This window comes from Nannospalax galili, unplaced genomic scaffold, assembly GCF_000622305.1.
Source record: "Nannospalax galili isolate Female #2095 unplaced genomic scaffold, S.galili_v1.0 scaffold635, whole genome shotgun sequence".
Classification (NCBI taxonomy): Eukaryota; Metazoa; Chordata; class Mammalia; order Rodentia; family Spalacidae; genus Nannospalax; species Nannospalax galili.
Window position 1 is genome coordinate 439,867 of NW_008335836.1, and position 23,415 is coordinate 463,281.

General features: G+C 36.8%; 2 protein-coding genes across 2 annotated transcripts; one reads left to right on the top strand and one right to left on the bottom strand.

The window, feature by feature from the left end:
* Positions 1 to 4,836: 4,836 nt before the first annotated feature.
* Positions 4,837 to 5,802, bottom strand: LOC103732091 (olfactory receptor 51G2-like). Its single transcript, XM_008830611.1, has one exon. It carries the CDS (start codon positions 5,800 to 5,802, stop codon positions 4,837 to 4,839), a length of 966 nt encoding a protein of 321 aa, XP_008828833.1.
* A 16,288-nt stretch (positions 5,803 to 22,090) lies between these two features.
* Positions 22,091 to 23,044, top strand: LOC103732052 (olfactory receptor 51I2-like). Its single transcript, XM_008830574.1, has one exon. The coding sequence runs from the start codon at positions 22,091 to 22,093 to the stop codon at positions 23,042 to 23,044; it is 954 nt and encodes a 317-aa protein (XP_008828796.1).
* Positions 23,045 to 23,415: the final 371 nt, after the last annotated feature.

Genomic DNA, 23,415 nt, shown 5'->3' on the forward strand with positions numbered 1-23,415 from the left:
CGATGTTCCTTGAGCTTTGGAGGGGATGATGTAGACATTCCATTTAGGGCTGAGCAGTCAGAGAAACTCAGTATGGCTTTACAATGCAAATTTCAATTTCATAGATTTGTCCTTGTTTTTCAATGGCAGATCATAGATATATGTTTACTTGCTCATCTCCTTTTTGTTGACTGGAACATTAATAAGATTACCTATAAACCTAGCATGGAATATATTTATAACACCACTACTCAAGGATGAGAGGCTGAGGCAAGAAGTTGTGATTTCAAAGTCAGCTTGGACGGAGCAGAAAGACTCTGTCTCCAAAAATTTGGGTGGGGGTAAGAAAGGAAGAAAAGAGTAAAAGAAGGAAAAAAGAGAAGAAAGGATGGGCAAAGGAGAGGACATAAAGGAGGCAGGGTAGGAGAACTACTATGGTGGAAAGAACTTTGTTTAATTTGAAGGATATTCCCAATGTTTAAGGATAAAATAGATAACCAGAGCCACCACTCTATTGAAACATATACATATGATATAAAATTAATTTTCTAATTCTTTACAAGATGAGTTATAGGATTCTAAACTTTCTTGACCAAAATATATGAAACCTGAAGAAATATTGAGAATAATTTATTATTTCAATAATTTAGTTTCTAACGGATTTTACTGATTAACATGTTTGCAAAAAGTATGGGAAAGACAGTTTTATATGTCCTTTATTAAAATGACCTCCAAAATACCAAATAATTCAGAGTTAGTGATCAGAGTATTTAAAATACCAGAAAATACACTCATTTTTTAATTTAACCTATAAAACACCTTAAGCAGCATAAGGAGTTTTATATACTCTGCAGCTATTTCTTTAAAAACATTTTATTTATAAATATGAATACTGGGCATGATAATCAATGAAGAATTCAATTTAGACTCTAAATCTAACTTCTTTTACAATGTACACTAAAATATTTAAGTTTAGACAGAAGACAGCCTTTCACAAGTTTGACGCAACTGAGGGTTGAACTCTCCTTTGGATCCCAGCTCTGAGCAACACAAACAACTAGAGAACTCACAGTTATTTTATCTCTGGTTCTGGCTGGAGACTTGGCAACCCAGTCTGTCCAAAAGATTACAGCATTATATACTGATGTTCCCTCCTGTTTGTCATTTGTACTTCTGACTTTTTTCTGAGACAGAGTCTCACTATGTAGCCTGACTGACCTGTAACTCACTATATAGACCAGATTGGCTTTGAACTCACAGAGATTTGCCTGATTCTGCAAAGCATGCACCAACTCACCCAGCTGAGCTTTAACATAGAAAACCAAACAAAACAAGCAAACAGAATCCCAACTTTTAAACAACCTTTTTATTGGGTTTTTGGATACTTACTAAAATTCCAATACTTGTTTTTACACTTGGTATTTTTACTTTTATTGTGACAGAGCCAACAAAAATTATAGAAGACAAAAACAAATTTATAAAGATGTCTGGGGGAGGTGCAGATCAGGGAGGGGATCTAAATACCATCAAACTATATTGAAAGAAAATTGCAAAAATTCAACTAAAAATAAAATTTAAGAAAAGGAGACATCCTTTACCTATTAGTATGTTAGTAGGGAGGCAAGATTTTGCCAGGCCTGGAAAGCTTGGGAAGAGTCAGGTCAAGTCTCTACCCTCTGAGGATCTTCCACAGAACAGGAACTTACCTATATGTGGGATTTTCATCTGTTGCCCCATAAAAGCCCCTGAGACTGCTTTTCTGTGAGACTTAAGATATTTACCACATTTGACCAAGACTGAATTTGAATAAAACTGTCTCCTCTGCTACCCTGACTAGTGGTAAACCAGCACTCCCACTGATGAGCCCTATCAGAGTGTTGTTAACTATGCCCCCCAGGACATACCAAGCCTACCTGTGAAGTGATTCCTGCTCTGTAAACATCTCCTGCACCCTTAATCAGGCCCTAGGCCCTTTACAAAGGGCAATCCACATCACTTTGACCTCTACCTAACCTCTCCTGTCCCTTGGATCTTTGTGGCTGCTCCAACAGCTGTTGGTCAGCCTTCACCCTTCCTGGACTAATATTAAAGTTCAATCTGGATTGTGGATTTGGTTGTTTCCTTTGTCTACCAGTGCCTCTGTTTACCTCTATTCCTAACAGCTACCAGCTACTGTCTCTGGATTGTTTCCATAAAGGCAGCAGGTTAGAGGACCTCCTCAGTTGATCTGGTTTCTGTAACAAATTGGCTAGTCCTAGTTTGTTTTGTTTTTGTTTGTTTTCTGTTTTGTTTTCTCTGTAGCCCCAGCTGTCTTGGCACTTACTATGTAGACCAGGCTGGCCTTGACCTCACAGAGATCTGTTTGCCTCTGCCTCCCAGTGTTATAAATTGTAACTTGGTTTATAACAAGGAATTCTAATCTTTTAATCCCACCATACAGTGTAAGATTTTTAAGTAAAGCTTATGGCCTGGAACATTGAAGCACTTCTTCCCTTTACACTGATTCTTTTAAACTAGCCAACTGGGAAAGACTGTGAGGTTGGACCCTGGTCAATGGGAAAGACACTGCACTCTTGTGTTAGAGATACAAGCCTACCAAGCTTCCTGGACCTGTGTGCTGTCTGGATCTGACTGACCAACATTTTGCTGGTAAGTAAAATCTGCCTTGCTGAATTAGCTTTGCTTTGTCTGTGCGTTCTTTGTGCAGTATTAATGGGGTCCTTGGATCATGGATTTTATTTCTAACACTAGGTATATATGTTTAGGTTTTTGGTATAATTTAAAAATTAATTTTAATTTTTATTTTATGTGTATGAGTGTATTGTTGGCATATATATATCACCACACACTGTAAGATTTATATATATATAAATAATATATACATTATATATATTATATATATATAATATATATATATGCACCTATGCATACATTTTCTGAGTAGCCTATAAGAGGGCGTCAGATCCCCTAGAACTAGAGTTACAGATGGTTGTGAGCTGCCTGACGTGGGTGCTGGTAACCAAACCCAGGTCCTCTGCAAGAGCACCTAGTGCTCTTAAGCCCTGAGCCATTTCTCCAGACCTTTGCCTGTTCATTTGTTTGTTTTCTTTTGCTTTTTGAGACAGGGTCTTCCTGTAGCCCCAGTTGGTCTGGAACTCCCTATGGCCTCTAACTCACAGAGATTCACCTATCTCTGCCTCTTACTGCTGGCTGTAATTAAATGCACCACCAAACCTGGCTTAGTATGTGTCCATTTAAATGGACAAAGGCAAATGGATCTCTGGATACAGGTCAAACCTGAAGCTAATCTTTTCATTTTATAGTTTAAGTTTGTCTAGCCAAAGCAGTTCAGGTTTGTGTTTTAGCATTTCATAAAGATATTTTTATCTGTCTTTAGGTTATCCTAAATTCTGTATTCAGATTTTCCTCACCAGAGTTTCTATAAATAGCATTTGAAAGCACCAAACCCAAATCTTTTTAAGGAATTAGATTAAAATTAACATTTCTTTGAACCACTATGCATATTGCAATATAATCTTATTTATTTATTCTTGACAAAGAAATCAAGGCAGTATTTTTTTCTGAAGGCAAGTTGATTAATAGATTCCATGAAGAGAGGTCTTTGGATAAATATTAACCAAGATGATTAGGATAATATAGGTACAATTATACTAAATGAAGCATATTTCATAGAGAAAGTATGAAAATAAAAGCATGAACAAGTCCAGGTATATAACGTAAAAGTCACACACAGAGAGGCACATTTTAAAATGAGATGTACTGACAATTTCATAGTTTAAAAAGACTCTTTAAATGTAGGGACAGATCATTGTGTTGAATTAAGACTAAAATACCTATCAATTACAGTGTCCTCAGGATACTGAGGAGTTTCATTCTATAACTTCAAATAGAATGTGAAGCAAATAAGGGCTTCTATTTTATTTATATCCCTAGATAAAATCAACCAAGTACCTTTATTTGGTTTGCTTTGTTGACAATTTAGCTAATATTTGTTCTACTCCTTATATCTGTCATAGAATCACACTAAACACTACATCGTTTTCTGGAGTTCACAGTTTGTAAGTGGACTTAGAAGTTAATTATTCTAGCTTATTTTTATTCAACTGTATAAGGAAGGTCCTCACCTCTTACATACTAAATTCAATCTATTTTGCTATATAAGAAGTCCTAAACAATTTGGCCTGAAACCCTAAGGAAAGGCACTGAAGATGTGGCAGTTAGAGTTAAGTTCATCTAAACATCAGTAAGATAAATGAGCAGTTGAATTTAAATGGTGATCAAAATGGTATGAATATTAGTAAAAGGTTGGTTTATCCCCCAGAAGGCAAAAGAGAAAGATTCAAGTCCCGTTTCTGAAATAAGTTGTGAGAATATGGAGCTGGATGAATGGCTCCACGGTTAAGACCACATACTGCTGTTGCAGAAGATCCAATTTAGATTCCCAGCATCATCATTAGGTGGCTCACAACCACCTGTAACTACAACTCCATGCAAACAAGATCTGGTGCCCTCTTCTGGGCTTCAAGGGCGTCTGCAAACATGCACATACCCAAACACAGACATACACACATATACATACTTGAAAATAAACCTTTTTTTAATTAACTTATGAGAAAATCAACATCTGATATAATTAAGAATTACATAAAGGAAATTATAGCTCATTTGGATGGCATACACAAAAAATGGGATGAACATGAAAGAAAAAAATTAAATCATGCTATTGGCAAAAACACAATGTAATCTGACCTTATACTCATTGTTTCTTATCTGTGTAAATACAAGTAAAAAGCAGCATTTTAGAAGTCATACAATGCTGCATCCATTTATCATGATTTATGTTATAGATGTGACATGGGCTTTTTCATGTGCTTTTTTAATGAAGAGCTTCCGAATTTTGTCTCGTATCTGCTTGGTTTTCACCACATAGACAATGGGGTTCATCACAGGAGGAATGAAGAAGTGCATGTTTGCCAAGGTCACATAGACATATGGAGGGAGCCTAGGACCAAAGCGGTGTAGCATAGATAAGCAGATCATAGGTGTGAAGAAGAGGACCACAGCACATAGGTGAGAGATGCAGGTGTTGAGAGCCTTGAGGCGGCCAGTGTGGGAAGACATGCTCAGTACAGTTTTCAGGATTAACACATAGGAGAGGAGAATGAGGAGGAAGTCAAGTCCCATGGTGGACAGCATCACAAATAGTCCAAAGATGCTGTTGACCCTGGTATTAGAGCAGGAGAGCTTTATGATGTCAGGATGCAGGCAGTAGGAATGAGAAAGTACGTTGGAGTGGCAGAAGTTCAGCCTCCTCAACAGGATGGGGAGAGGCACCTGTACAGTCAAAGTTCGCACAGCAATAGCCAAACCTATCCTGACAATCACACCATTGGTGAGAATGGAGTGATAATGCAGCGGGTGAGAAATGGCCACATAGCGGTCAAAGGCCATTGCCAGAATGACAGCTGATTCGAGATCTTGGAAAGTGTGAATAAAGAACATTTGAGTAAAGCAGGCAGAGGCCGTCATCTCTCGTGCATCCAGCAAAAAGATTCTCAACATGGTGGGGAATGTGAAGAGAGACAGGCCCAGATCAGAGGCAGCTAGCATGGCTAGGAAGAGGTACATAGGGGCATGGAGAGTCTGCTCCGACCAGATAACAGTCACAATGGTCCAATTGGCCACTAGGGTAATGAGAAACATGGCACAGAAGGGAACAGATATCCAGATGTACAGGTCCTCCAGCCCTGGGATGCCTGTGACCAGAAAGTAAGAGAAGATGGTGCTGTTGACAGGAAGCATGCTTCCAGGGCTGCCTGCCCCCCCTACAGTCAGATGAATTGCCAGCAACAAATGTTAAACACTGCCTCCATAACTTTTGTACTTTGAATCCGTATCCCTTAGCACTAATCCTTACTAAATTAATGAATCCTCTCCCAAATAGATTCTGAAGCTCTGTATGAGACAAAAGTAAACTTTTCCAATTACATAGTCTAGTCTTGATTAACAGCAATCCTTTATTTATCAACTTCTCCTGATGAGTTATATAACTGAAAGAGGAAAAACACTTTTTAGTGAATATGTCTTAAAATTGATGTAATGACAATTTTAAGATAAATTTTAAATGCAAATTTAAAGATTTATTGTTAACTGAAATCCAGTCAAAATGTAGAATCACTGTGCTCTAAGGTGGTGCATTATTCTAAGAAATTTCCTTTTGTCTTGGTTACTATAATTAACAAAAGTTAGGTCATGTGAACAGTTGTTTATGTAATTATAGCATTTTCCTGCTACTTAAGGTTGAACTTTGCCTGGCGTAGTGGTGCATACGTTTAGTCCCAGCACTCGGGAGGCAGAGGCAGGTGGATCCTTGTGAGTTCAAGGCCAGCCTGGTCTACATAGTGAGTTCAGGTCACCTAGGACTTCAGGGAGACCCTGTCTCAAAAAAAAAAAAAAAAAAAAAAAAAAAAGAAGATTGAATTTAATGTCATGTACATTCCAGACAAACAGTTTATGAATTAAGCTATAAACCTACCTGAAACTGAGATTTGCAACTGAGTGCATAAGCCAAAAACATCTGCAATATAATCTTATTTTCCATTAATAACGAATTTGACTGTCTTTTAAGATATGTTCTCAGTTTTAAACAAATTACTTTTTCCTTATATTTTACAATGCATTTCAAAAGAGTTTGCAGTGGATTGGGCTTTTCTTTTTTTCTTTTTATCTTTTTTTTTTTTTGGTCTTTCTGAGACTGGGTCTCCCTGTAGCCCCAGCTGTCCTGGATTTGCTATGGAGACCAGCCTGGCCTAGAACTCACAGAAATCCGCCTGGGATTAAATGCATGTGCCACCATGCCCAGTTTGGGATTTTCTTAATCTAATCTCACCATCACTAATTTTTAAATTTACTGTGTAAATGACAGATCACTCCTTAGTATGAACACAATTTCTGAAATCAGTCACAGTAGAAAATGTAAATTCTCTCCATATATAAACATTTATGACCTAAAATCATAACTTTTAAATACTCATTCAAATAGCATATAGACTTATTTCATAATGATAGTTTTGAATTTTGTATTTATTAATGCATATTGATAGTTTCACAGTAACTATACATAATGATAATAAGCAGTTACTTTTTAACTGATGTGTAACAAGAACATTTACTATGCTGCTCTAGACCTGGGTGTCAATATTAATTTTTTTTCTCTATTCAGGACAATATTTCATGTGTTTTGTCCATATGTCTAATTCTTAAATATATTTTTTGCTCATGGTACAAGTCATAGCTTGCACAAATAACTCATTTCCTTTAAAATTATAGACCTCTTCAGTAGTAACTATAACATGAAATATTTACTAAATGATTTAATTTTCATTTTCTATATTATGGCAACTCATTTATTTTAGAAAAATAATCTGTGGCTGTATTTAAGTCTCCATCTATGGCTTTCCAAACACTATTCTTCATGTCTATTTTATATAATTTTACATATCTATGAAATAAACACACATATTTTAAGGATTAATGCTATGAGCATTAATCACCAAAATACTCTTCAGGTGACTTGCCAGCCATTCTTCCCAGTCTTCTTTTTTGTTTTGTTTTTTTTTCCTGGCAGTTTCAGAGGCAATACCTTTTGGTCTCACTGGATGCTGAAACCCAATTCTGAGGTGGGGCTCTCGGTCAGCATCACCATACTCTTGTGTAGTATTCCACATCTCCAGTGTAGGATTTCCCACTTCATTCTATGTAGTTTGGGACCAATGAGGGAGGGGATTTGATAGTTTCGGAGAAACAAACCTTCAGGTCCCAGTTATCGCTCCTATTTGGTTAGATCATCTGTCCTCAATAATTTATACAAAGTCTCTTCAGTCTAAGTTTTGTTTTCAAAATGTACTAAAATGAACAGGTTTCCTCTCACCTGGCAACTTAAGACAGCTGAGTTGTCAATGTGTTGCAAACACAGCTTTCTCTTCTGTGATCAGGAATAAGAATGCTTGTAACCTAAACTGAGCTACCTTGTTATTTGAGCAGTTCTCTCCTGAGAAATAAAATCTCCCAAGACCATCTTTGTTCTTAATGTGAGATTCAGAATTAGCTTTCTTACTCCCCAAGGATGCTGCAAGAATGGACCAAGTGCTGAATACTTTTAAAATCTGTTTTCTTGAAACTATAATTTTCTAGATTAAAGTTCCATGTGGTAAATATCAAGGCTCTTTGTGTTAACTCAATTGTTTATGAAGTCTCTTTAATAGTGACTTATGTATGTTATGATATAATTTATATTTTCTTTAATGCATATGAGGAAGTCTGAAACATTTATTACTTGAAGGTTCTTCATTGAAATTTGTACAGTCCTGTCAATTCATATGAAGTATATCAGTGACATCCTATTCAGTGTTCCTGGAAGTTACACTGGAAACAGTTTACTGATGATGGTATCCTTCATTACCTCCTTGGCTACTTATAAACATAGATATCAGTGGGCCCCTTTTGACATGGAATTTTAAGAGTCATTAGAATATTCTTGTGTTATTTCTTACAACTTCTTGTGAATCTTGAGTAATGATAATACAGGTTGTTAAGCAATTCAGTAAAGTCCTAAGGAAATTATGTAAGTAGATTGTCTCTAAGTTGAGTTGGGTGAGACAATCTTAAATAATGCTGTTTCTAGTTAGTTTTTCAAAGAAGTATATCATTGTAACTATACAAAAAAGATGCTGTTTAAATTTTCAATTAAAAATAATTAAACTAAGGCCGGGCATGACAGTATGGTGGCATTTACCTTTAATTCCAGCACCTGGGAGGCAGAGACAGGAAGATCTCCATGAGACTGAGGGTAGCCTGGTGTACATAGTAAGTCCCATGCTAGATGGAGCTATAGGGAAACCCTTTCTGAAAAACAAACCCCAAAAATGTATTAAAATACATGCTGTATAAAGTGAAGTTTTGTTACAGGTATGTACTATAACATGTTTTAAGGAATTTGACAAACATAACATATCACATGCTTTGGAATGAGAATAGTTAAAATCTAATTTCTTAGACATTTTTAACTACAGTGTTATTACCTATAGCCATCATGTTATACACTAAATTTCTTGAGCTTTTTTATTTCTGTTGAAAATTTTGTAAGTTTTTACCAAGTCTTCCCATCCTCACATTTTAGTCCACTGCAATTCTACTTTCTGTTTCAGTGAATTCAACTATTTTTAACCTGAAACTATAAATGACATTATGCAGTATTTCTACTGTCTGAATTTTTATTTTTAATTTATTTTTAATTGGTACAAAAGATCATGAAAGTTACCAATATTATTGGATTATAGAATGATATTTTGAAACATATAAACCATGTAATGCTAAAATCTGGGCGAACATAAGTCTCTTCTCAAACATTTACATTTATTATGCTTAAAATGTAATAATCTTAATTATAGGAAAAAAGCATGCTTGAACTTCTAAGAGTAACACTACCTCTAACAGATATTACTATGTAAATGGTCCTAACCTTTGGCAACTGATGTCTGCTGGGAGGTAGAGAGACAGTCTCTTAGAGGAATGGGACTCTTGGTAGGTTTATCAGGCTCCAGTGGCTGTGCTAAGCTAAGGGACATGTGGGGACATAAATGAGACTTTACAGGCAGTTTGTATATATAGTGGGGTACACTGAATTGAATGAGGGCCAGAGAGGGAAAGTATGAATGAGGGAGTTTATATGGCTACTATTCAAATTATATTTTGTGAAAATTTCAAAAATTAAAAAAATAGTTCCTAAAATATGAAGAGAGTACTCAGATAAGATATTCAAATATATGGTCTGATCACATCCAAAGCATTAATTATTGCATATTATTTTTTTCATTGTTTTGTTGGTACATCAAAGCCTAGCAAGGAACAACTATTAAATAAATGTGACACTAAAGTTTGTGAATCCAATAATATATAACCACGGGGGTAAAGGAGAAGAAGGAACTCAAGAAAGGAGGGGATAATAGGAGACAGGTATTATCAAGGGGAAAATGGGGACATTTAAACTGGGGAGGGAGGAGGGAGGTTAGACAGGGAGAGAGACGAAAGATAAAGAAAGCTCAGGTGGCATTAAAAAAAAAAAAAGCCAGAAGAAATTTATTAAATCAAGAAAACCCTGAAAAAAGACGTACAATATCTGAACACGAGTTTGTGCATACAACTGAAGGCTACATAACAAGAAACACAGTGCCAGACAAGAGAAAACTCCTTTTAAGCTGTTGATCAATGTAGTACAAGAGACTCCCCAAATAACATAGGTTATTGACAGAGCCTTTGATTACCTCCTGCAACGTGAAAGTAAGACCCTACTGCTGAAGACAGGATATACTTCGAACACAAGACTTGGAGCAATGGAGCTGGAATTGACCTGGAAGTCTTCTCCCTGACAACTAGCTCTCATAGTTCTAGAAGATACAATGCAAGTTACTAAGGGAGAAAATCAATCAAAAGTCCAGCCCAGCTGTAAAGCCCAACAACCACAATGACTGACAGAGCCAACCACCTCTGTTGGCGTAGTAGTGGCACTTTTATCTAGGAGGTAATCAGCAACTTTCTAATTGTACTTAAAGCTCTTTCAGTGGTAGGGAACTTAGCGTCTTGCACAGTATCCTCCAGAACTATAAGAACTAGTCTTTAGGGAGGAGGCTTTCAGGTCATTTCCAGCTCTGTTGCTCCAAGTCCTGTGTCTGAAATATGTCCTGTCTTCAGCAATAGGGTTTTATGCTCAAGTTCTGAGAGATACTCAAGGGCTGTGACAGTAGCCTGTGTTATTTTGGGAATGTCTTGAAGTACCCTGACCAACAACTCAAAGGAAAGTTTCTTGTGTCTGGAACTGCGTTTCATGCTACATAGCCTTCAGGTACACACAGGCATGCACGCTCAGGTATTGTTTGTGTATTTTTCACAAGGTTTTCAGTTCCTGTATTTTCCTCTGGTTTTTCACACCATCTAAGCTTTATTTATCTGTTTCCTCTCTCTCCCTGCCTAATTTCCCTTCTTCTTCCCCGGGTAAAATAACCCCATTTTCTCCATTTTCTGCTTTATAATACCTGTCTTCTAAATATCCCCTTTCTCAGCACTTTTCCCCCCCTTATCCCCATGGCTCCTTGCATGTCGTTCCCTCCTCCCTTTTCAGCTGACTACTCCAAATTTCCCCATTTCCCCTTTGGTAACATCTCCCGCTCTTCCCATTTCTTGGCCTCCTTCTTTCCCTTTACCTCCATGGTTCCTTTCCTTTTTCTTGGCTTTTGTCATTATATCAGGATAAATACTCACATATAATTTGATAATAGTAAGAACCACAAATGAGAGATACACATTGCTTCTTTTCCTGAGTCTCTGTTAATTCACTCGGCATAACAGTTCCTAGTTCTATATCTTTACCTACAAATTTCATTATTTCGTCTTTCTTTAACAGCGAGTAGAACTCTGTTGTGTAAATATACTATATTTTCATTATCCAATGCTCTATTGAGAGGCATTTAGGTTGTTTCCATTTCTTAGCTATTGTGAAAGAACAGCAACAAAAATGGATGTAAAAGTATCTCTGCAATAGGTTGAGTTTTTGGGGTATATGCCAAGGAATGGTAGTAGATCCAATTTTATTTATTCAAGAGTCCTCCATAGTGGTTGCATGAGTGTATAATTCTACCAGCAGTATATGAGCTCTACATTGTCACCAGTGATAGGGCTCAGATCTAAGAGACTCCAGACCCAGAAACCATGAGATTTCCTAAGAGGAGTTGAGTCAACCAACTCCCAGCCACCTATGAGTTAACAAAAGCAGCCCCTGAGAAGTTAATGACCAATGTATTGTGAGCACCAGAGCATGCCCCACACACAGGCTGTCAAACAGGGTTCCCAAGCCCTTAGCTGCAATTAATCCCTGGAACTCTGTAATTGTAGAAAAACATGTTTTACAGTAGATGTTTTCCTCAATATGCTTCACCAGGTACAGACCCCATGCCCTCTACTGAGCAAGCAGCCCCCCAAACAGTCCCAAACAGCAGAAAAATATTATCTTTTTCCTCGTTCTTTCCCTTTATAAGCTACCCCTCTGCAGCCATTAGGCTGCTGGTTCTTCCTCACACCTGAGTTGAGGACCAACCCCTCCAAATCTAATTAAACTCTCACTTTGCCGGAGTCCTCTTTGTTTTTGCTTTGCAGTGATCCCGACCCTTACCACCTTTTATCTAACAACCAGCATTAGGTGCCATTTGTTCTCTTGCTCTCACCCAGTCTGACTGTGGTAAGATGAAAGTGATTTGAATTGAATTTCCCTAATTACTAATGATGTTGAGCGCTGTTTATGGTGTTTCCTAGTCATTTTTATTTCTTTCTTTAAGAACTTGCTTGTCATGCCCTTAGAGCATCTTTTTGTTGAGTTGTTTGTTTTCATATTTGTTTTTTTGAGTTCTTTGTACATTGTGGATAGTAATTCACTGTCAGATTTACAACTGGTGAAGATTTTCTCCCACTCTGTGTGTCCTGGTTTGTTTCTCCATTGTTGTGACAAAATACTCTGACCAGTACCAACTTGGAGAGGAAATGGTTTATTTTATCTTACATCTCCCAGGTCATAGTTCATCAGGGAGCCCAAGGTAGGAACTCAGGGCAGGATCCTGGAGGCAGGAGCTGGAGCACAGGCCATGGAGGAATGCTGCTTAGTGGCTTGCTTCCCTGGCCCCTGCTCAACCTGCTTTCTTATTCAACACCGGCAGCTGCCCAGGGGTGGCACCACCCACAGTGGGCTGGACCCTCCCACATCATTCAACAATCAAAAAGATGCCCCACAACATGACCACAGGCCAGTCTTATGGAGGCAATTCCCCAATTGAGGCTCCTTCAACCAAGTTGTGTCAAGTTGATACTAAAGCTATCCAGCGCACTGTAGATTTCCTCCTCATTTTATTCCTTGATTCTTTTGATGGACAGAATATTTTCAGTTTAATGAGACCCCTCTTATTAATTGTTGACCTTAATACCTGAGCAACCAATGTCTAAATTAGAAAGTCTCTATCTACCGCTATATCTTGTAGAGTTTGGCCTTGTTTTCTTCTAACAGTCTCAGATTTTCTGGTTTCATATTGAGGTTTTTGTCCCATTTAATGTTGAATTTTGTGCCGGGTGAAAGATGAGGATCTATTTTCATTCTTCTGAAGGTGGAGATCCAGTTTTATCAGCACCATTTGTTGAAGATGCTGTGTTTCATTGAATGTATGTTCTTGGCACCTTTGTCAAATATTGGGTGGCTGAAATTGCATGCACTCTTGTTTGGGTCTTCAATTGTGTTCTGCTGGTCTATGTGACTGTTTCTGTGGCAGGATCATGCTATGTTTATGATTATAGTTTTGTAATACAGTTTGAGATCTGTTATGGCAATCCCCCTTGCATTGGTCTTTTTGCTCAAGGTTGCTTTGATGATATTGGGACTTTATGATTCCATATGCTTGTGAATCCTTCCATGTTTTCTCTTATTAAGGTTGATGTTTGCTGTGAGTTTGTTTTATATATCTTTAATTATGTCGAGGTATGTTCCCTCCAGTTCAATTCCCTTTAGGATTTTTAACATAAATGCATGTTAGAATTAGTCAAGGACCTTTTCTCATATATTGAGATGACCATGTGATTTTTTTCTTTAAGTCTATTTATAAAATTTATAACATTTATTGACTTACATATATTGAACATTCCTGCATCTCTGGATTAAAGTTGACTTGAGAGTGGTAGATGATCTTTTTGATGATGATGTGTGTCTGTATGTGGTTTGGGGTATTTCTTTGAGAATTTTTGCATCTACAGAGTTCCACAGCTGGCTGCACAGAGAGAATAAGTGTCTGAGAAATGCCTAGCCGTAAGTGACACATCCAATTGAACCTCTACACCTATGGCTCATGGAACATAGTGGAATGGAGGTAGAGAGAATATGAATGCATTTCTCAGTTCTCACCTGTGAAGCTTCCTCATACAACAGAGTATGATCCACAGAGAAGGTGACAACTGACCAAAGGGTTGATAGTTTTAGACTTGAAACAGAGTGTCCCTGGATAGGACTTCTATATCCAATCTCACCTACCCATGACTCAGGGACCATAGCAGAAGAGGGGGTTAAAAGATTGTAAGTGTGGGAGACAGGCTTAAGCCTAGGGTGAAAGTCTTATTGACAGCCATACAGCAGGCCCGAGGCAATGGCCCAACTGCTGGAGCTACAAGGAAAGCATTGTGACATATGTTCCCATTGGCAGATCATGAAACTGATGCCTAGAGCTTGCCACTCCCTAATCACCACTTTGGAATCCAAAATTGCAACACTTAGATATTGCAAAGGTCAGGGTCACGTGGTTTCCAGGAATCTAGGCTCTGTAATCTGAATCCAGTATGCTAATGAGGCATCCTACCTGCTATTCTGTGATAGGACGTTAAGTCTGTTATGCTAATAGGGTATCCTACCTGCTGTGCTGTGATTGGACCACTACCCCTATATAAGTTTGTGCCTTCCAGCAATAAAGCAGACCTGTGTCACTGAACCTGGTCTCCTGTGTCTGAATGCAGCTCCGCTGACACAGTCCCCTCACCAGCCCTGGGGTCCAGGACGGGGCAGAAGTGGCGATGACAGGAGACAGCACAGGACAAACAGAAGAGCTGCATCTGCACCAGGCTAACAGAAGAGTGGCCTCAGCCCAGGGCAAGCGGAGGAGCAGCCTTGACACCCGTGAGAACGAAGGAGTGGCACCCATGAGAACAAAAGAGCAGCCGCCACTGGCAGTGACCACATGTAAGAGCCCAGGTTGGTGCATGATCATTAGGAAACAGAGTATTCCAGGCCGCTGGGAACTTGCTCATATGATTTTATAGCAATGGTGTCAGCATACACAAGACCCATGGATATTCAATCAGACAAAAACTTAACATAGAACTGGGGAAATGGGTAGCAGGTTTCAACCTTAGCTGAAGAACTATTTTGCACATCATTACTGCCAGTTAGCAAGAGTGGATCTTTAATGAAGAGACCTAGGTAGACTGGTTATTCCCCAGTAGATGAACTTTCATTGAAGGATGTCTGAATACACAAACTTGACTTGATAAGCCTTAATATATATGACATAATGTACTATAAGTGGGGTGCAGATGAGGGAGAGGCTATGAAGATAATCAAGATGTTTTGTCTGAAGTGCACAAAAATTCCACAAAAATATATATTGAAAAAACTTAAATATTTATAAACTGGGGCTGGAGAGATTGATAAGTGGTTAAGTGCACTGGTTATTCTTGCAGAAGTCCTGGGATCGATTCATAGCACCAACATGGTGGTTAACAACTATCTATAACTTCATTTCCAGTTCTGACACTGTCTTCTGACCTTCACAGACATTGTAGGACATTGGTGTACTTACATACTTGCAGGCAGTACACTAATACACATAAAATAAAAATAATAATAAAAAATAAAATAAATAAAAAATATATTGATGAAGTCTGCATTTTTTCCTCTTATGATATTATTTCTGCTAAGTCTAATCTATGATATCATAAACTTGATCCTTAAGATATCTTTGGCTACTTGCATCTTGATCTCAAACTCTGTAAGCAATATAACTTCATTCGCTGCTGAACACTTTAAAATCTCAACAAGGTAGCATTTTACTTTACTGTAAGTGGAAAAGTTTGGGTCTGATTTATATTTCTTTCCCCGCCTACCTCAAGTCTCAGCTCTCTTAAATCTACAAATTAGGTTTCTCTTTAACTCATTCACATGAAGTAAATCTCACATTGGGTTCAAACTTTGTTTACATTGAGGTACAAAATGCTGAATTTATTTATGTTATTATTAATCAATAATAAATAGTCTTTTTTTTCTAGTTGTATTAGAAAGATTTCCATTGGTGATCTTTGGACTTCTAGAACTGTCCCTCTAATAAAGAGCGTAATCCATTTATTTAAGTATTACATACATAATGATATGGACAATAAATAAGGAAGCTTGTCTTATCAGAGGAGAATTTGCCTTTTCTGACCCCTACTGTTCCAGAAGAATATACAAAACCACAGACAGATGTTTCCAACCTAAGCCCACATGTTTTTTGGCAACATATATTTTGGATAATTCCTGAGTTTCGATGTACTTCAAGGGTTGATTATTTCAGTGATGACAGAATCTAAGCATGAGCATGTACACATGCACACACACACACACAAACACACACAGACACACACATATACACAAATGCACACATGTACACACACATTTTTCAGGGCTAGGAGTAAGGAAGGGTCATGAGAGAGAAATAAGGAACACAGTTTATCTTAGCTTGCAATACCTGATCATAACAGAACCCCAAGTCTTAGTAGGATTGTTTATGCTGTTTTCCTAAAGGCTGTCTAAATGTAAATATGCTGCTATCAAAGTAGCAAGCCATATTGAATAGATAGTTTATATCAAAATGTAAAGTTAGCTTTAGTTAAAAAATTAGGCAGGACAGGAGGCATTCCCAGAGAAGTTATTCCTACCTAGTGGGTGCACTACTGAAAGAAATGAGTCTCCTCTATAGAGAACCTCTTAGTGGCAAATAATTCAACTAATACCTGGGCATGGCCTGCACAAGAATGCTCCAGGGAACAGTCAGGCCTGGATGGAGAATGGGCTCTGGGCAATCACTTTTTATGTTAGAAGAAATTTTAATTGAAAATTAAGTAGAAAAAAATAGAAGGATGCAGTGACTTGAATTCAAAATTGCAGAGAATTGAAGACAAATATTAGGATTGCATAAGATCTTCAGAGAATATACTCCAAATACTTCTTGTGATACTATCAAATTGATTATTGCAAAAACAAAATAAAAACTATAAAGGATAATTTATGACATTTTTCCCATTTATACAAAACCCAGGGGTAAATTTGGACATTTGGAAGCTAATTTAATTTGGGGCTTATTCTTACATTTTGTGAATTTTCTTGATTCATAAAAGGAAGAAGACAACAGGCAAGTTACCCCAGAAATTATCCTAAGTTCTGATTAGGATAAATTCTGAAATCAAATAAAAATAAAACATTGAATTCAGCCAAGTGAACTAAGGAAATATATTTAATACAAAATAAATTCATTTATAGACTTTTATATTACCTTAAGAGTTGGGGAACTGGTGATTTTGCTCAAAAGTCACATGAAGTAGCCATGTGTACTTGACATGTGATAACACGCATCTACAAAATTGTAATACATTTTTACTTCAACTTGTTTTTCATAGAGTAAAGGGAGAAATAGACCAGACCTGCTCCTAACAAAACAACAGTTGTCTATAGCTCCTTTCAAAACCACAGGACACTGAGAGGAGGGCTCTCTAAGATATGATCTCTTCTTTCTCAGATCCCTTGAGGCAAAAATAAATGTAAGCCTTTTGCCTAGGATCATTGGGGATTCCCAAAGCTTTTAAAATCTCAGTAGAGCTTGTCAGGCACTTGGGGGGCCCCTTTGCTAGTTTATAAATCACTATCAAACTCCGCAAGTAAGACTCTACCTCTTTACCCTGAGCACAGGTGCTCCATCTCTCACAAAGCATAGTCCTCACTACAGATTCAACTGAAAGTGATAACGTTGCTCATTGCACAGTGAGTGAGGTATTTCAGAGATAAGTAACATCAGCTACTAAATCTTGAGAATGTTTATTTAAAAAATTATAATCACTTCACATTAAAATTCAATTTTAAAAGTTAAAAATAACACCACTAATATTGTTTCTCCATGGCATAGGATAAAAAAAGGATCATGTTGTTGTGTAAGAAGCATATGATCTTTAAATTATTTTGGAGAATTTTATGTTTGGTAAATAATACTAAAGTTAAATTGTTGCTAGTTGTATTTTTCTATGTAATATTTGTTATATTCATCAACAGTTTATTGGAAATGTTAATGTTATATGGGCATATTGTGTTTAAAAGTTGAATGGATTGTGAGTATTTTTGTTTATTTTGATTACTGAGAGTTCTAAAACCAATATTTTATTAACATACTCCACAAACATGATTATAATTGTTTTTTAGATACAGAGCTATGCAGAATACCATATACTTAGAGAGAACTTCTCTGCCCATAGAGTTAAGCAAAAACACTTTTCCTGATATAAATGTTGAACTCATGTCTTCTAGTGGTATTTGTTCTCTTCTTTACAAATTCCAAGATTTTCAAACGGGGGCTTGTGTTTTGTGAACCTGACCATTGGAAGCCAAAGCCAAATTTAAATTGCCGGATTAAATAAAAATAGAGGATTGGTGTGGCTGGAGAATTGTTTGCAGAAAGATGTGCAACTTCAACCTTGAATTGACAACAGAAGATGGCTCTATTTTTACACTTATATTTTCTTTAAAGTAGAAATTTTACAAATGCGCCTTAGAAGAGAAAATATATTCGCCCTTCTCCAACTGAAACTTCTACAAATCTTGCCTTAACTTGCAATGTACCAGTGAAGCTTTTCGTCTATATCTTAATGTTAACAGTCAGGTAGATACAGATTTGAATTTACAGACCTCTGAATCAAATCTTGATAGAATGATTTTGTAAAGTTTTGCTTGTCTCCAAATTTTGTTTACATCATGCTTTTCTGTTTTATATTTTAACTTAAAAAAATAATTTATTGAGGATTTCATACATGCATATAAAGTGTTTTGATCAAATCCATGCCCACTGCCTCCCCTTCAACTTATTTAAGCTTTTTAAACAACCATCAACACAAGTATGATTGCACACATTTTGCGAATAAGCAATACTGTTCTCAGAAAGTTTAAGTATCTTCTGGATTATAAAAGGTGAAGTGATGAAGCCAGGAAGTCAGCATTCTTCCTTGATGTTGTTTGATCTCTTAGGCATGCTTGAATGTCTCACTCAGTGTTCTAAATCCTGCATGACACAAATACTGAGCAAAATGTTATAGCCCAATATTGTATTAATAAAGCATGGTGAAGACACAGCATAGTATGAACTCAGAAGGGGCAACTGGTCCAACAGCAAAAGAAACAGGCATTTTAAAGGTAGTTCCTTTCCTTGACCAAACAATTTACTAAATCTATAAAGTATAAAAGGTAAAATCAATAAAATAAAAGACAGATGAATATTTGGAAGTAAAGTTATGATAAAGGAAAAAGGTTTACACTATTTCGAAGATGCAGCCACAACATGGTTATGAGTAAGACAGGCTTATAGACATGCTTCCTTGTTTCGGGTATATTAGTAGCATGATTTTTTAAAATGTATTTTTTTATCTTGCCTCTAACAGGAGCATTTTTACTTAAAAGATTTTTGTGAAAACCTGTATAATATGTTGGTTAGACTGAAGGCAGATATAATACGTTCATTATCTGTTTATCATTTAGATTTATTTTATAAGTAACATGAATAGTAAATAAACACTTAATATATTTGTCTATAGAAATTCTAATATTATAATCCAGGAGATATGCCACAACTTCATCATCTGAATGTGGAGATAGATCAGACATGAAGTACTAATAATTATTTATTTACTGGATATTTGAATTCCTTTCTTTTTAATTTCCATCTTTGCCACTATTTCTATATTTCTTCAATCTATGTTTATGTTGTCTTTATCTTCCATCTAACATACATTTAAGGCAGGATTAGTCACCAGAAACTGGATAAGTACATGACCTTATACTTTTACAATACACAAAAGCAAAAATGATAAATTAAAATGATTAAATATGTATATGTATAATTATATGTGTGTATAAACACATATACGGGTATACATGTACATATATCCACATATCTGTGTATATAAACAAGCTCAAATACAATTTCTGCTTTGCAGCATTATTTTATTTTGTAATTTTAATGGATTTAGGTATACTATTTTAGTATAAGATCATGGACTGTACAAATAATTATATTTTATTGCTTTACTGGAATAATCTCATTCTCAATGATCAATTGTGTTTTCAGTAAAAGTAACTAAAATTTTATAATATGGTATCTAAATTTACTTCAGTATATTTGTGTTGAATACTATGACAGATTGTAAGGAAATGCTAACTTATCAACTTTTGAGTAGTGTGTGATGCATTTATGTCCTATTATTTTATAGAATTAGTCTACATAGCAGTATTTATATATAGTACTGTTCTTAGAAATTTACTTAGAATACATAAATGTAATCCAGTGAAATCATGTAAGTTATTTCAATAATTTTTTAACTAAGTTTAATATATGGAGCTGTGAAAATCTCATTCATCTGTCAAAATAACTAAGAAACTTTAGAAAAAAATTCTCTAAGGAAAAAAAAACAGTTGTGAATGCAAGCACTTACACATAAATTGATAAAGAGGGAACATAATCATAATCCAAAGCAATTATACAACTATGAGCTGCTAAGTCTATGTCAAAGGACTGGGGAATGCTCTTTGGAAGAGATAAACGTGTGGTTAATTAAAGGCTAATAAAGATTAAGCATATGTTCACTCATTAGTATGAAAAACATAGGGAGACCCAAATATCCAGTCATAGCATTTGGCTTGAGGGAATGTACAAAGTAAAAAATTAATGTAAGAACTTAAATAAAAAGTCTACGATCAATGAACTTATTAGTATTAAACTCTCTGTGACTAGTTTATTCTTAGTTATTTCTCATTTTAATCTAAAAAATAACAGTAACATTCTTCTTATTTTAAGAAGAGGGCTCTCAGCACAGATAAGTAAAGATAAAGACCTAGCATGCTATGGAGTCATAGTGCAAACCCAGGCTGTACATTTCCTGATCCTGTATCCTTACCAAAAGACACAATAAATAGACGTTTCATGGTGACCTCAATCATGTTTCTGAAGAAAATCTCAGAAAATTCTATGTGTTAAAAAGTTACATTAACCAAAGAAATACAGAATGCATGGCTACTGTCTAAAGAGAGCTTTAAATTTGTAAGGAATTGAGAGATATAAGAATTTAGGACTCTTTGAAATAGAGAAAACATTTTGAAAAATAATAAAAATTTTAGTCAAGCCATAGAGTGGTCTGCTACATGTCTTACTATGTGTTGTGGACTATCTGTGAATTAATTGAGTGTGTAAGACACAGAAGATTAAGATTCACCCTTGACATAACAAGTTCCTGGTACTGGGATTCTAGTTATTTCATGGACTTGACTGGTATTTCCTTTAGGAATCAGTTGAAGGAGAGGAATAAGGAGGTTGTCCATACACACACACACACACACACACACACACACACACACACACACACACGCACAGAAATCATTTATCAGACAAAGCAATATTTATTATTTTGGTCAGCTTATTGTGATAACTATCAGACAATAAATTTAATCAATTGAATGAGTAAAACTTGCTTAATTTTAAAATGTATAAAACTGTGGAATCACTACCCCGTCCATATATGGGGCATTAATCCCACTCCTTACAACCTGCCACACTGGTGCCTCTGATCAGCCTTCCCTGAATGTGATTTCTTTTTTCACACACATGAGTTCAGGCAGTATTTTGTATTTGGTAATTTTCTTCTTTCATATAGAATAAGTAATCATCTGTCAGCTATTTCTTCCATTTAAAATTTAAATTACATGGATCTGCTACAGTTTATTCAATCTTCAATAAATGCATATCTTCTTTTCTTCCAGTTTTTTGTCTATCATCAGTAGAGATTCTATGACTAATTCTAAATGTCTTTATGTGAACACATATTTTCATTTCTATTGGGTAAACTCATAGTAATAAAATTTTGGGGTTATATTTAGTGTGTGTGTGTGTGTGTGTGTGTGTGTGCTTTCCTTTAAAAGGAGCTGCCAAATTGTTTCTGAAGAGATTGCACAATTTTCCATTCCATCAACACGTTTGGAGAATTACAGTTGTTCTACAGTCTCTGCTCAAAATTTGATGCTCAAAGTAGAATTCCCTGAGCCTTAAATGTGTTATTCCATCTATAAAACAGAGTCTTACCTCTTATTTGGATATTTTGTTCTCTGACACAGTTTACTTTTCCCCCATAGGTCTGTGAGCATCCAGGATTGTAGCCCCACTGACTCTCTACCATGTCTGGTTTGAATAATTCTTCTTATGGGCCCACATTTTCCTTCATTGGTATTCCTGGTCTGGAGGCTGCACATATGTGGATCTCTATCCCCTTCTGCCTCCTGTACATGGTGGCACTTGGGGGCAACATTCTCCTTCTCCTGCTAGTCAGAGTAGAGCCAAATCTACACGAACCCCAGTTCTACTTTTTGGCCGTGCTGGCCCTCACTGACTTGGGCCTTTCACTATCCACGATGCCTAGTGTCCTGGCTATCTTCTGGTTTGATGTCCACGATGTTGGCCTGGATGCCTGTCTGACCCAGATGTTCTTCATTCACACCCTTTCTTCAGTAGAATCAGGTGTGCTGGTGGCCATGGCCTTTGATCGCCTGGTGGCTATCTGTGCTCCACTGAGCTATACCAGGATCCTGACCCACTACACTGTTGCCTTCCTCAGTGGGGCGGCCCTCCTACGAGGAGCCACTCTATTGGCCCCTCTGCCGTTTTTCCTCAGGACGGTTCCTTTCTGTGGGGCCAATATCCTCTCACACTCTTACTGCTACTACTCAGATATGCTGAACTTGGCCTGTGGGGATGTCACTTTCAGCAGTGTCTACGGGTTGGTCTGTGTACTCTGCACATTTGCAGTGGATGTTGTCTTCATCCTCATTTCATATGTGAAGATCTTGGGCACTGTGATGAAACTGGGAATCCAGGAGCAAAACTGGAAATCACTGCAAACCTGTGCCTGTCACCTCTGCACAGTGCTGGTGTTTTACCTGCCTCTCATCAGCCTCGCAGTGCTGCATCGTTACGCCCAGGAGACTTCTCCGATCCTATATACCACCATGAGCAATGCCTACCTCCTCATGACACCACTGCTAAATCCCCTGGTTTATAGTCTCAAATCCAGGCAGATCCAGGCTGCCCTATGCAAGAGATTTGGGGTGCAACGAGTTGTTGCTGGTGAATGAGACTTTGTATAAGAAGATGTGGTGATCTTAAAACTCTTATTCAGGATCCAACCTGTGAAAAATAGTATTCTAAGCACCATGAATTCAAACATGGAAAAAAATGTTCAAATCCTTCCCTTAATAAGGGAAATAAGGTGGAAAAGGCAGGCAGAATGCTCTAAAAATATCACAAATACAATCATTAATGGTGGCTCTTTCTGAATAGTAGGGAGAAATCACAGTAGGAATCCAAGTTCAAAGTTATTGGTATATGAGCTGAATGAAAATAACACCACCGCTGAGAAGCTGAGGGGTCTAACTCTGTGTGGTACATAAGCCATGAGGGCTGGTTTTACATAAAAATCAAGATGTTGTATGGTTATCCATCTCAA

Excerpts from the sequence above, each read along its gene's own strand:
- LOC103732091 (XM_008830611.1), bottom strand. The coding sequence starts at position 5,802 with ATGCTTCCTGTCAACAGCACCATCTTCTCTTACTTTCTGGTCACAGGC.
- LOC103732052 (XM_008830574.1), top strand. The coding sequence starts at position 22,091 with ATGTCTGGTTTGAATAATTCTTCTTATGGGCCCACATTTTCCTTCATT.